The 15455-nt window shown below is 39.5% G+C and overlaps 1 protein-coding gene across 2 annotated transcripts in view; it reads right to left on the bottom strand.

The window, feature by feature from the left end:
* Positions 1-695: 695 nt before the first annotated feature.
* Positions 696-15455, bottom strand: part of mpp1 (MAGUK p55 scaffold protein 1) — a 40916-nt gene continuing 26156 nt past the window's right edge. For both annotated transcript variants that reach the window (XM_052021124.1, XM_052021125.1), the window contains 9 exons: positions 14002-14087; positions 12991-13059; positions 10311-10504; positions 7192-7301; positions 6041-6121; positions 5642-5722; positions 4270-4475; positions 3231-3314; positions 696-1653 (listed from right to left, as the gene is read on the bottom strand). In XM_052021124.1, coding sequence (XP_051877084.1) covers positions 1477-1653; positions 3231-3314; positions 4270-4475; positions 5642-5722; positions 6041-6121; positions 7192-7301; positions 10311-10504; positions 12991-13059; positions 14002-14087 — 1088 coding nt within the window. In that variant the 3' untranslated portion in view covers positions 696-1476. The remainder of the gene's footprint in view (positions 1654-3230; positions 3315-4269; positions 4476-5641; positions 5723-6040; positions 6122-7191; positions 7302-10310; positions 10505-12990; positions 13060-14001; positions 14088-15455) is intronic.

Below are 15455 nucleotides of genomic sequence, written 5' to 3'. Positions count from 1 at the left end.
TAATTTATTGGAGAGTAAGAATGAGGGGTGATCTTCGAGGTGTATAAAATCATGAGGGGCATCGATGGGATGAATGCGGGTTTTTTTTTCCCCTGGGTTCAGGAATCAAGAGATTTAATAGGGAAGATGAGGGGCAACTTTTTCACCCATAGTGGTCTGTATATGGAATGATCTGCTGGAGGAAGTGGTTGAGGCAAGTACATCAACATTTAAAAGACATTTGGACAGGTATATGGATAGGAGGAATATGGGCCAAATGTGGTCTAATGGGACTAGTTTGTATTGGTGTCTTGGTCGGCTGAAGGGCCTGCTTTCATGCTCTGACTCCAGAGGATATGGATCTAGGGTAAGAAGGGATTTGAAGACATTTTTCACCCAGAGAGTGGAGTGTATCTGGAATACACTGCTTGAGAGAACGGTGGAAACAGTCTCTTACAGCATTCACGTGTTTAAAAAGCACTTGAATCGCCCAGACAAAGGCTTTGGACCAATTGCTGCAAGGTCAGATTAATCGGGATGGTTGCTTACACTGATCAACTTGGACATGAATAGCCTGTTTTCTTGCTGTATGAGTGAACTTGCAGTCAAAGCTGGTTTATTCAATCAAAACTCTGTGATCCTTAAGTGTTTAAATATGGCAGTGGTATGAACTGCTGTCTCCATTTGTCAGTCAAAAAACCTAATTATTCCAGCAATTCACTGAGGTAAATGCATTTATTCAATAAGCATTTCCATTTGGATGAGAAAATTACATAGCATTATATGGTGTAATCTTGCAGTTATGTTTAGCACCTAATATCTTGCATAATTTCAAGTTGACTTAGAGGATTTGGAACACTTAATACTTATCTTTATAGATACTTATAGATGTGAATCTTGGTTGTACTATGGTGAAAAGGTAGACGTGACGTGCCTGAATATATCTTGCACCATTCCCCGTTGCAGTTCACGTGTGGACTGATAACATATTCTGAATTTTCTTGACAATATTCATCAGCCTAATCACCTGCATGTCCCATTCTTGAATACCTGCTGGTGGAATAGTGATGCTTTATTGTTCTCTATCTTGTGCAAATGCTGCAATATTAAATACAGAATGAACACAGAATAACATAGTCATTCAGTACAGTGGTGTTGTGGAGGAGTTTAAATGCTGGGCCAGGTACATTAAAGGGTTACATACAAGAGGTTGTAGGAAAGTTATTTAAAGCAAATGTAAGCTTTGTAGTAGGCAAGTCAGCCAACATCGTGAGTAATACGATTGCAAATCTCCCATTACTTAACAGTCACTTCTTTTAAAGTATATAAAATTTGATGACTGGAGAAAGATGTATCAATTGAATGAAGTCTTCTAAAAAGCTAATGGAGGTGGTTTTAGTTATAAATGACAAGGCTCCAAACTACATTCTGATTTTGGGTTAAATGAATTCTTTAAAAAGTACATTTTATTTGCTGCACCCATTCTGCAACAGTCCACTAATAGACCCATGAAACGGGTACCCATTGTGCTGTAGTGCATGCACTTTCAATCGCCTCCACCAGATTTTGCACTGTGTCTTCCAGTTCATTGTTAACCAGTGTCAGGTCAAACCAATGACCATATGTTTGCTGTAGGATTTCCGACTCCTTTTGGATCTTCTTGAGAGATTCAGCCTAGGGGGAAAAACACATTGATTTGCCTTGAAGTATGATCATTCACTTGACCAGAGAGATTCCATATCTGTTATCTAATTGGATGTTGTAGTAGTTATCAGTTTTCTCCTAACCTTTGAGAGATCTTTTATTGTCAATGCTGCCCTTGCTTGTAAAAGCCATATCCTGTGATTGTGAGGACAATCAACTTTCATATTAAATATTAAGTGTTATGGCCTCTCTGGGGGCTTTGTAATATATATTGGGATTTTTCTTTCCATTTTAATTCTACCTATAACTGATGTTGTTTGCATAGTGTTTGAGAGCAAGTTTTTCACCTTTTAGCTTGGGATCCATTCCTTGTCTCTGCTTAATTATTGGCTGATCTTGTGTATTCCTTCTTTCCCCACACCCCACCCTACCCCCACCCCCCCCAAATTCACTGTAATGACTTCCCTGTCCATATCCCCTTTCTTACCCTTGTACTTATTGACATATCATTTAAATTGAGGTGTTTTAGATTTAAATGAAAACAATACAAGTTAATTGCCTGATCTTGAATCTGCTTTTGCCCTTTGCTTTCTGGGCTTGATTATGCCTCTCTGCTCACACTGCTCAATCAAACTGGCTCCCTGCCATTGACAACAGCCATTATTACTTGCAGTGGCTGTTATATTTTGCCATCTATTAGTGGTGGTAAATCTGTCATGGGTTTCATTTACTCAATATTGTCCTCAAAAAGGATGAAAAAGAATGAAAGCTTTGGCAAGGTGTGGGATCCCAGAAGCTAGCTAGGAACAATAATAAAATTGTAGTAGAAGGGTCTTGGGGAAGACATTACCAAACTGTCCATCTCTTGAATATTACTATCAAATGAAGATTTATATGGATACAAATCCACTTCTGAAAATGTCAAAAATAAATCTTAGAAGAATGAAGCGTGTGGGTTATACCCTAACTTACCCCATTTATTTCACTATAATACTGTTATAAGATATAATTAGACAAGTCATAACAGATCTGGAGAGAAAGAGGACATTCCTACAGCACCACTATTGAAATCCTTTTTTAGTTTGTGTTTTAATGACTGCTATATTTAATGACTGCTATATTTTTATGTTCAGAATGTATGACTTTAAAACAGTCTTCATAGCCAAAGTTAAGTCAGTGTTTCATCTCCTAGCCCTGTTTCAGCTGAGAGCTGCACATACAATGGTAGGGAGAAGAAAGCATTTTAAAATATTTTATACTGCTGCTCTTCCACAGGTTCTCATGGGAGATTTGATACTATTGTAGTTCACAAGCTAGATGCATTTCCTCCATTTTCTCGGATGAGGGTTTCTGTGCCAATATTGTCACTGAGCAGCGTGCCAGTGAATTGACTGCAAAATATTTCTGATGTGGGATTATAACACTTGTATTTTCATTTTTGGAAAAAATGTCTCAGGATGCAATGACCATTATGTTTTTTCCCCTCACTTAGGTCTTGTAAATCCCAATTATTTTTCTACTACATTCCGCTATGTTACTCATCTTTGCTAAACTGTAACAGTCTGATTCTGAATTACCTTAGTTTAGTAAAAAAAAAATCTCTATACCTGAGTGCCTGGCTGAGTAGCAGAGGGAGCAGCAATGAAAACCACCAGTGGTGCGAACTCTGCCGTTCTGAGAACCTTCAGGGCCTGGTAATAGAGGAAATACATGAAGGGTTAGGATAGTACATTGCTGTATGGGAGAATATGCTTGATTTTAAAAGAGGTGGTAACGTTCTCTTCAGTTTCATGTACAGTGATTTTTGTCCTAGAATAACAAAGCTTAGTTAGAGAGCATTTGGCTTATTGCATTACGACCACCATTTTATAGGAAGACCCAAGGCATAGAAGTTCATTCTTGATTCCTTATGCTAAATGCATTAGGTTGCTGTGTGGTGTATTTGGCATCCAAAATTCAGCTCTGTTAAGTTGTGGGCAGCTTCTGCTATAACGTATATTTACGTCAAGAACAAATTTCTGCTTTGAAGAATCAGGTTTTGAACCTGCCTCAGAATCAGAAGATTATGGGTTCAACCCCCAATCCAAAGATTTGAGAATCAAATCTAGGCTGGTGCTTCAGTGCAATATTATGAGAGTGTTGAGGTCTTGTCTTTCAGAAGAGGTATTGAACCGAAGCTTTGATTGGTGACTTCGATAGATGTGTAATATCCAGGATGATCATTCATCAAATACATAAGTTCTCTGCCCTAATTTATCCTTCAAGGCCATTATAAAAAAACTAATGGCATATTTTAAGGTAGTAGTCTATTTTATGTCGAATGGCAAGTACGTAGTGGGACAGGGGATTAAGAGAGCATTGAAGGGAGATTCAAGTACCCTGCTCTTTTGATTCTAAGCACAAGATCAACATGCGAAGTGCCTTGCACCATGCAACCAATTGTCCTTAACTCCCATAGTAATTTATTATGCACAGAATTATTAAAATGAATTGACCCCATTGCACTCTAATATTTTCCAATGTACTGAGAGTGTGTTATTACTTCCATGGTGTCCAAACAATCCATGTCCACCACTGTATTCAACAAGATGGTTGGTGTAAGTGAATATGTTAGTTCTGGAATGACTGTCAGTTATTGGGGCATACCTGGGGCTCAATATCCACCACTGCAATTTTGCCCTGTCCTTCGTTGATCTTACGGATTGTCTCCAGCTTTGTTCCAAACATGGCCCCTTGGAAGCTTCCATATTCCAGGAATTCATTAGAGGTAATGTTCTTCACCATGTCCTCATTGGAAATAAAGTAGTAGTTCTTTCCATCTTCTTCATCTTTCTTTGGTGACCTTGAGGTGTCTAGTAAAGGAAAACGTGATAGGTTCATATTTTGGAGGGGAGATGGGTGCAGATGGAGAAGTGGCAAAGCAAGGTTTTCTGTTGCTTCTGGTAATCAGAATGTAATTTTATCAATTAACTCAAAGCAAAATAGTAGCCAACAATCCTGCATTTTACATCAGCATAAATGCTCTGGGCTCATTACATTGTGTTCCTGTTGCTGGTTCCAATGGGGTTGTTTGTGCAAACATAGGAGAAAAACCCTTCCTACCACGATGAAACCTCAGGTCACAAAGTGTGAATAAAAGAGGTTATTCTGCTCAGCTAATGGATTTGTAGTTACCTGGGATTATGTCAACTTTCTTGAAAACAGGTACCACACTGGCTTGTTTCCAATTCAGCGGGAGTTCTCCTGTATAAATTGACTCCCTCACAGACTTTGTAGGTTTCATGGCTAGTCTTGCTTATCCCTCTTTGGAAGTTGCATCTGTCCCTAGGAATTTATTGCCCTTTAAGCCTGCAAAGGAATTTGAATTGAAATTTCCACAAATTGAATACAGATTGATTTCTCAGTCAAAGTATTCATGCAGATGGACATTGAGAAGTTTCACAATAAAGGAATAAAACACAATGCCCCTCAAAAGCAAGTTTTTCAACTCTTGAGGCAAAAGATGTTTAAGCTGTGGTTAATTTTCCACAAGCTGTCCTTGGTGAAGTAGATTTAACAACAACTATCACAATCTTCTGGTGGGGCACCCTACAGATCCTGCAGTTGCTTTGGTGGTGCACTATTGATGTTCTCAGAGCAGAATGTGGTTGATTTCTAATTGTGAGGAGCCTGAGAACAAGAAAAAGAATTTTTGGGGACCAAGACAAGGCATCACCTCTCAGCAGACATCTCAAAAAAATCCCTAAAAAGAGTACACTGGATTGAAGGACTTTCAAGTGCAAACATTTATGGGTCAGGTAACTGTCAATTACAATAGAGCCTCTGAATCTCCCTCCAAAAAGACATCAAAGAAATCAGCATGACATGATAAAATATATTTGAATGGAACTGATCATTTCAGAAGAGAAACTTTGTCAAAAGTAGTACTCTATCGATAAATAATAGAAGTAAGCTTTATTCACTCCAACAGCAATGATACTATGATTGTCTCTCCTGCAGTCTCCTGCACGGCACTTACGTGGAATTGGGTATGCAAACTTGTCTGAGTGTTTGGTAATCAGAACATTTTTGATGTGACTTCTCCCAACTCCATTGGCTCCTGTGAATAAAAAGCAATGCATTTTGGTACATTTGTGAGCATCAGGAAATGTATACTCAACAGCAAGGCATTCTGTTTGTGTTGAGATTGAGATTCTGCTTCCTTGCACCTACTCTAAGAATAGAATATGTGATGGATGAGCTGCACATATTTCAAGGATTGCGCTGAATGTGGGGATTCTGGTATGCTGGTTGAGATCTCTTGATGAAGTGCTCCAATCCAATAAAGCTATATTTAATATTTGAAAGCAGTTTGGTAATCAGGAAATAATAAGAGATAGTATTAAGAAGTCAGTTATTATTAATCAGCAAAGCTCACCAAGAAGCACCAGGGTCTTTCTGTTGAATGCAGGGAGCTGTACGACTTCTTCATATGAGACTAGATCCAGGCGATCAAAGACTGGAAAAACAACAGCCATTAGCTGTAAGTTTGAACTAAATAAATGACTGCTGCCATTCTGATGTATGCAGTAACAACAGCTAAAGTACTGGACTGCTATGGCAGGAGCTCAGAGTACACAATAGCACAACCTTTGTGTACACAGCAGGACCATTTTTCAGTTAATACATCAATAACATATCTCAGAACACGCAGCCTTTTTTAACAACTTAACAACAGTATTGTGCCTTTGATTTACCAAGATATAACATTTCATGTGACAAAATATGATATCAAGTCACCAAGAGAAAGGGCAAGTAACCAAAATCTTGGTCCAGAAAATAAACATTCAACTGAAGAGCGAGGAGGAAAGATGAAGATGTGTAGGGAAATAAAATTCCTAGTTTGGGCAGCTGAAGGTTCAATTGGTAATGATGGAGTAAAGAAAATCAGGGATGCAAAAGAGTCCAGGATCAGAAGGGCGCAGATATCTTGGAGGTTTCTAGGGCCAGGGAAGTTACAAAGGTAGGTGAATGCATGAAGGGATTTGAAAACAATTTTAAAATTGAGAAACTGCAGAACTGGAAGTCTTGAAGGAGCGTGTTTATGGAAAAGGGAAGGCCATCCAATGGAGCATTAGAATAATTGCTTAGAAATTACAAAGTTGTGAATGAGGATTTTACCAGCGGATAAAATGAGCCAGGGGTGGAAATGTGCATTCTTCCAGAGGTTATAGCAAGCAGTCTCTGCGATGGGGACTATTTGGAAAAGCTGAATTCAGAGTGAAATAGAGCATCACAATTGCAACGATCTGGTTCAGCAGACAATGGCCTGGTTTTGGCAATAATACTAAATGAGTAGAAATTAATCTCTTTTGTTCAGTATTCAATGCCTTTAGAATATGGAGCTGACCATGTGATTCCAGACATCATAGTAACGTGAGACTGTCTGGATAAGTTTACATTTTTTGCAATCATTAGATTCCACATGCCCATCCCTTGACCAAAGGGTAAGCAAGCAGGCAGCTAGTGTTCCCCATGTACCCCAAACATAAATGAGTATTGCTTCATAAAGAGTGACAGAGATCATACTTGCACTATGCTTGGCCAGGTACTTGTCTTTACACTGCTTTTTCTTCTTCCCAAATACGCCACATCCTGATGTCACATCCTGATTAGCAGTATTCCTATTGGCCACACGCCTGTAACAATACAGATTAGCAAAGAACACATCAAAAATATGTGCTTAAATATGGAGACACTGTAACTGCTGGAATCTGGAGCAAAAAATGAGCTGCTGGAGGAACTTAGCGAGTCAAGCAGCATCAGTAGAGGGAGGTGGACAGCTGATGTTTTGGATTAAGACCCTTCATCTGGATTTGTGCTTGAATATGTTATTTTGGAATCTGTTGTGGTATAAATGCATGTCTGCGAGATTGCCCTGTGACCTTCTGCTATGACGATTTTAATGTATTATGTTGGTATCACTTAGTTTATTTCCACGAGTGATATCAAGCTTCAAGAGTTGCATTTAAACCATAATTGAGCCAATAATGTGTTCTTACAAATACACCACCAATTAATTTTAATGAACAGATAATTATGGGCTATTTGTTATTAATTTCCCACATTATAAGCCGGAAGGATAGGAGCATGGAATTGGCTTTCACATTTGTATCATTGTGGGCAAATATTCCTCCAGTTGTTGCGTTTTTAGGATGGCTAGTCGAAAGGAATGTTCATGAATGCACTTACAATATCACATCACATTGAGGAGTTCTTATTCCCTTGATATCTTTGTTGTAAATTAATAGAGTGCTTTCACTTCCTCGATGATCTGTACTTCAGCTCCATTTATTTGTCATTAATCCATATTATGAGATCATTGCTTAATAATTTTACAAACGTTAACATCAGTCTGGAAAATGTTAATTGATTCTGCATCTACAGTTTTCTTGGGAATAAATTTTGGATCTTCGCTGTTTCTCTGAGTTAATTGTTTTCTTTCACTCCTGACAACCCTGACTCTATAATTTTTAGATTGTGTGGCTAGTTTGGGATGACCACACCAGGAAAAGCATCTCTGCATTGACACATTTGAATTCTGCTGATTTATTTTAAGTCCATTTCTCAGGATCTGGATGTCACTGGCAAGGCCAGCATTTATTGCTCACCCTTATTGCTTTTGAGAAGGAGGTGGTATCACCTTCTTGAATCACTGTCATCCTTTTAGTGAAGGATTTCAACCCTTCAACAATGAAGGACTGATAATATATTTCCACATCAGGGTTGGGTACAACTTGGAAGGGATCCTGAAGGTGGTGGTGTTTTCGTATGCCTGCTGCTCTTGTTCTCCTTGGTTGTATCAGTGTAGCCTAGGTGAGTAACTGCAGGACATTTTGTTGATGATACTCACCACAATCACTGGATGGAATGAATATTTAGGATGGCTTATGAAGTGCCAATAAATTAGATTGTTTTGTCCTGGATAGTGCTGAGCTCCTTGAGAGTTTAAGGTGCGAGGTCCAGGCAAGCAGAGAATACTATAACACATTTCTGTCTTGTAGGTGGTTGTATTGTGGAGAGCCGAGGCTGTCACATGACAGCATGGCCCGGCACTTGGTCGAAAGCCACACCACTGTCAATCAAGGCCTGACTCCACCCCCACCCATTAGGGTGCACCTGATAATTGGCTTCGGTAAACACCTTGGTACCCGGGCCCAGGTCATTGGCCTGTTCGAACTAACTGGGCTGGGCCGCCCCCAGCCCTCCAGCACTATAAAGAGTGCTCCATGTGTTGGTTCTGTCTCTTTGTTGCCCCGGAGGAATCGTGAAACAATGCTGAAGAGACCATTGGTAAGAGTGTGCATTTCCACAGGTTTAAAGCATCTTAAGTTAAGATTCCCTGGGCATGGAGCCATGCCTGCACTGAGTCAAGGGGTGGCAGGTAGCGTAGTGCTTTTTCCTTGATTGTTTGTACCCAGTTTGTTGTGTGTGTGTGTGTGTGTGTGTGTGTGTGTGTGCGCGCGCGCGCGCATGTATTTTACCCCTGTTGCGATTTCCCCACGTGTGCTGTCACCGATGCGTATGTATGTGTGTTGTCCTCATCACCTTTTCCCGCATTTGCGTTTGTAAATAAAATCCTTCCTCGCCAGACTGTGTTTAGAGTCCATTACTTTCGAGACCTCGAACTTGTCTCATAACAATGGTGGAAAAGTTTTGGGGTGTCAGGTGAGTCAATTACCGTAAGATAATATCTCTGTGGTGCTCTTGTAGCCATGATAGTGGCATTGCATGCCAAGGTTTGGAGGTTAGACTCTGCATTGTCAGAGGAAGTCAATGCCTGGCATTTTTGTGGCTTGAATATATAAAAGCAGCCGGTCAGTGTTTCAGGTCCTGAAAAAGGGTGCTGACCCGAAACATTGACCGCCTACTTTTCTCCATGAATGCTGCCTGGCCTGCTGAGTTCCTCCAGCATCATAGTGTTTTTCACTTGAATATTATGCCTGATTCTGGCAATCACACTCTAGGAAGGATATGGAGGTTATAGGGAGGATGAGGAAAAGACCTAGGATGATTCTGGGGTAATGGATTTCAGCCATAATAGAGTGGAGAAGCGTGCTTAGTCAGAGCAGAGAAGGTTGAGAGGAATGATGAGGGAGGTGTACAAGCTCAGGATGGCTTTAGATATGGTAAGCAGAGGAAAGTGTTCCAGTTAATATGGACTACAAGGCACAGATCAAAAGTGAAGAGCAAAACACAGAGAAGGAGATCGGAGATTTTTTTATGCAGAGTGGTGGTGACTTGGACCTATGCCTCTAAGGATGGTGGAAGCAGATTCAGTAAGGGCTTTCAAAAAGGCGATGGATGGGCCTGGGGGCAAATAATTTACAGGGACATTAAGGAAGAGTGGAGAAAGTAGAATAGATTGCTCGACAGTGAACTGGCATAGACTCAGTGGGCTTCTGCGCTGTAGAGATTTCAATGATGATACAGGAAAAGAATGTGTGAGATAAATGCAAGGGGTGAAAAAGCACAGGCAGATATGGAAGTTCAGAAAGTGACAAGGAAGAGAAAAAGAGAATTAAAGATGAGAGAAAAATAAATTACGAGGAGATACCTGCCTCTTTAAAGATGCTTTTTCCATTTCTATCACTATCCTCCCACCTACTTGTTATTTTCGTTTATAGCTTAGTAGGAACAAAGCGTACCATTCCTGCAGTTCAGGTGAGGGAATTAGTCCAGTTGTTTTGCCTGTATTTTCCAGAGTGCCTTGCCACCAGTTAGGATCATCCTTACTGATGATCTTGATGATGTCACCAGTCTCAAATCTTAATCCAGCTTCCTTGCAGGGGATCAGATCATCCTTCTTTGGATCATAATCAAACTGAGCTCTCATGTACATCTGAAAAGAAAAGATAAAATTATTAATTAGCCTCTATCCTCAGTGAAGATCCCATGTACATCAAACCAGTGCTGATCCTGGAAATACTCTTTATTTTTAGAAGACTGTAAATAAAAGTCCTTAGTATTATTCCAAATAGCTCCATGATTTGAAGTACCCTCTGTGGACCTGAGCCCCACAGATCAGTAAAGAGTGGGTTCGGTCCTCAGTTTGTGTTTATTTAGTTGATCCCAAGAGGAGAGCACATGCAAATAAGTTCAACATTCCTTGGGTAACAGACTGGTGGTGATTTCTATTAGAAGGTACATCATGTTAAATGAGGATAATATAGAGCTCTGCCATAATAATCCGATTGGTTAAATTATGAGTCTTGGTGAACACATCAGGAAAAGTCACTGGGGTTATGTGGCAGTGTCTAACAAATATTCAAGGAATGTACTTTATCACAAAGGTCTTAAGGTGCTAAGAAAATTGGAGGGATAAAATCATCATAATATTAATTGTATTATTATTTATTATTAGATTTTTACACTTCCAAATTAAGCAACAGTATTGAATTGATTTACTCTCTGACCCATATGTGGAGACCAAGGTAGGCAAAAATCTCCTCAGCTATAATAACTTACTGCTGATTGTCATTCACTTGAGCCCAAATTTTACTGTTAATGGTGAAGAACCAATTTCTATTGTTCACCTCACATACAGTTGCAAATAGAGTTTTACAAGCTTATTTACAGAGATTTCAGCCATATTGAAGATTGCTAGTGTCAGTGAATAGTCACAACAGTAGCCTGGCTTGTTGACCAATCAGATGAAAGAAATCGCAAACTATAAATGAGGAGGTGAAAAACAGGAAACATAATTCACACTTAAATCACGTGCAAGAAATTAAATAAAGATTAGGAAAAGCAGCTGGTTTACGAGAGAGATATAAAAGGATGGAAAACTATATTTTCAACATTAACTTTCTTCTGAGGAAACATATTTAGTAGTTAATTTTTCAAAACCAGAAGTTCTTCCCTTGCAATTATTGCCAATTAGATCACTAAAATCTCCCTTATTATCCATTTTTTAAAATGTGGAATTAATGGGTAATTACTCCACATTCATACAATCGCTGTGATTTACAGGTTGAGTCTATGGGAATATCTCCAGCAGCCCACCATATAAAGGAGGAGGTTATCTCTGCTGACGGCATTCTCTAGATTTCTGCTTTTGACTGTGCATGCACAGACATTGACTGTTCATTTATCCTGATACCTGCAATTATGGCAGCAAAATCTGAGCCGTTATTCACAAAATGGTCCACACATAACTGTAAGCTGGTAAAAGGGTTATTCTAAACATTGAAAATGAACATTTAACAGGGATCTGTGAAGGCTTAAATCTACTTTAATAGAACCCAGAGCAATCGTAAAAGCAGTATGTGATATATGGCATTGTCAATGTGGTTTAGAGACCAACAAGTGAAATGGAGAGAAAGGGAGAAAAGGATTTGAGACAATATTCACCTTTCTTAGTGGTGGCTGATTAAAACAAATGACTTGTGAAGCAAAAACCAGTGAGGAACACTCAGTCAGCAACAAATTCATGTTACCGTATATTGCCATTTCTCAGAGAGTTAAGTGGATTGGATGATAATCCTGTTACACGATGTTGTAGTGAAACTTTATAGATCAGGAAGATGTCAGTCTTTTTCCTGGTTTGTACAGTTTTGTGTCGCTCTAGCCCAAGAAGAGAGAGTGATACAGTGTACTTAGCTTACAGGAAATAAATGAGCAAGCATGGTTGTTTTTGAATCATTTATCTGATGACATAGCTTAGATGTATCTTAGATGTATGTATGAGCACACAATATTAGGCTCAATTAGGATGCCCTGCATTTGCAAACCATTCGCTGGCAAACACTATCTAGTTTACATGTAGAGAGTAACCTCCTGGATGACATATTAAAGGGAGCACTGCACCATTAGAATTTTATCCCTGCTTCCAATAAGCTGGAGGAATGATACAGACTGACAGAAGGTAACTATCTACTTTGTTGTGCATACAGTAATAAATGGATAAGCAAGGATACCAGTTTCTTTCATAAGTATGTCCTTATGGCTGGGCAAAGAAGCAGTGGCCTAATTCTTTTTGAGAAAGATCTGGAGTTCGATATTCTTGAAAGCACTGATTTACTGGGACGGGTCATTCTAGTGCCTATTATTCATGTCATCATTGACAGCTAGAGTGACTAACAATGCACTGATACTGTCAGCAGAAGATAGTGACACAAAACCAGATCCTATAGCTCCTTTTCCATTCGTTTGAGACCACCTAGCTCAACAAAAGGGAGTAATCAAACTTGAAACCTTCCTGGTCTTCATCAATGGGACATATACAGTTTCTTACTAATAATAAAATACAGATAGATCACTTTTGGTAGGGTTAAGTCAGGAATTTTAGGTTAGGTTTTAAGGTCTGCATGTGATGAACTCACTCACCTCGAAGGACAGAGAGTTGCTATGATAGCTGGACTGAACCTGTAAGGTGACAGTTCCCATCATTTCCTTCTGTAATTTAAACAGGAAGAAATTTAACCAAATGATTGCTCCTCTTAAACTGAGTAAAGAAAGCTACTTTAGAAATCAGATACATCATGATTGCACGGTGTGTCAACAATGTATTACCAAGTTTTCCACACATCCAAGCCTAGAAGTTGGAACCATTTGCAAATCCCATGTTGTGATACAGGCCTTTTTACCTAGGTAGATGTACTAATCAGGGCTATATACACTTGCATTGTCACTAACAGGATGAATTCTGATGAAAACTGCTAAATTAGTGTTAATTTATTTTTATTCTTTCTTGGGGATCTTGGCTTCACTGTCAAGACCAGCATTTATTACCCATCCTTAATTACCCTTGAGTGGGAAGCCACCTTTTTCAGCGGTTGCAGTCCTTCTGGTGAAGTTATTCCTCAAGTTCTATTGAGTCAGGAGTTCCAAGATTTAGACCCAGCGATGAAAAGGGCAGTGATATCAGTGCAAGCTAGTATAGAGTATGACTTGGAGGGGAACCTGAAGGCAGTGGTGTTCCCATGCACCTACTGTCCTTGTCCATCTTGTGGTAGATTAACAGCAGTGCATTTTGTTAACAGCACACACTACAGTCGCTGTATGCCAGTGGTGGAGGAAATGAATGCTTGGGGTAATTGATGAGGTTCCATTTGAATGGGTTGCGTTGTCCTAGATGATGTCATTTAGGGTCAGGGAGAAGAAAAGTTGAGCTACTGTTCGCCATGTTGTGATATCTGCTAGGGAAATACATACGAATGAATGCTATGTTTGTCCAGGCTCTCCAGAATCTTGGTTGTGTTTGCCCAAATTCAATTCACCTATAACTATTAGGCTAAAAAGATAAAAGAGACTTTCACTCATCAGTCTGTAATGTAAGAAGTAATGTTTAAGGGCTTCTTATGAACGGGACTGGACTCCGTAGAGCTCCGTACTTACCAGCAGCAACTGCAGTTGTTCCACTGTTTGATTTGCAGCACTTTTACCATTTATTTCTAGAATTTCATCACCAACATGGAGTGTGCCTGTAAATCAAGAAAAGAAACACAATTTGAACTTCACTGGGCCATGGGAACATACTTGAGAACTGAGAAAGCCAGTGATGCCTGGATTCTCCTGTCACTGTAGGAGCAAAGGCAGATTCCAATTTTCACTGAGGTGCGAAGAGGGCACCACCTGTCACTTCAAAAGATGCAGAGTTGAACGCAGCCTTTAATAAGACCAGCTATGCATCTTTCTGCTACTGGGAGAGCATCAGTGCTGAAACCAAACTTCAGTAAGACAGGTTGTCTTAGGATTCCTATCGCTTTAAGAAGTGCTAGGCTACATTCAGCAGCATGCACAGGGCTAGTCCATCTGTTGGTGAACACTCTCTCTCACCACAGTGGATGAGGATTGAATCCAGTTTTGAGCGAGCCAGATGAGCTGAAACTAAAACTGGTATCAAGGATGTTAAAGAGGCTACTTGCCACTGACATCCCTATTGCAGCATTTAATTATTTATCCAATATATCAAAACTTTGGAAAATGCATATATTCATTAAAGAAAACTGCTGTAATCTGGAATTTCCAATCTGCATCTTTGTAACGTCCACTTTCCCCCCATCACAACATTGCAATAATCACAGTTCTGCATAATCCTAATCAGCAACAAAAAGGCCATACAGATCATTGTCCCTGATAGAACAATTTAATTAATCAAAATTCCCTGCTCTCTCCTTATAACCTTGCATATTTCTCCTGTTCAAGTATTTGTCCAATCCGCTAATGAAAGTTAACATTGAGTTTATTGGCATAAACCAAGCAGACATTGGAGTCTTGATGTAGTTTTACTGGTGGAGTCAATCTTTTAGCAAGTGTATTCAATCAGCAAGTGAACTGTAAAGATCCCGAAGACCTTAAATTCAATACCAAATAATACTGCATAAAAGCCTAATTTCAGTGGTCTTTACCTGTAGGATGTAACATTTAGTCTTTTGCTTTCCCTGGATTAAGGAAAAATGTAACCAGGGCTTTAACTTCTCACTTGCAGGTGAATATCAGATATCACCAGTGTCATGATCCACCATGAAGATAGAACACCCAGAAAAGTAGACCCTGGTTTGGATCTGCTGAAGTTTAGAAGAGTGAGAGGTGAATAGATTAAAACATATAAGGCCCACAGGCGTCTTGATGGGCTGAATGTTGAGAGGATGTTTTCTGTTGTGGGACAACCTGTTGTGGGTCACTACAACAATAAGGATCACCCATTTAAGACAAAAATAAGGTGAAACTTATAGCTCTCAGAGAGTTATGAGTCTTTGGAACTCTCTTCCTCAAAGGGCAGTGGAAATAGAGTGGAAGCAGAAGTAGTTCGCTATTTGATAAGCAAAGAGGATGAAAGGTTGCTGTTG

Source organism: Pristis pectinata, chromosome 8, assembly GCF_009764475.1.
Source record: "Pristis pectinata isolate sPriPec2 chromosome 8, sPriPec2.1.pri, whole genome shotgun sequence".
In the NCBI taxonomy this organism is placed as follows: Eukaryota; Metazoa; Chordata; class Chondrichthyes; order Rhinopristiformes; family Pristidae; genus Pristis; species Pristis pectinata.
Note: the sequence above shows the minus strand (reverse complement) of the source record. Positions and strands in the feature narration are given on the sequence as shown.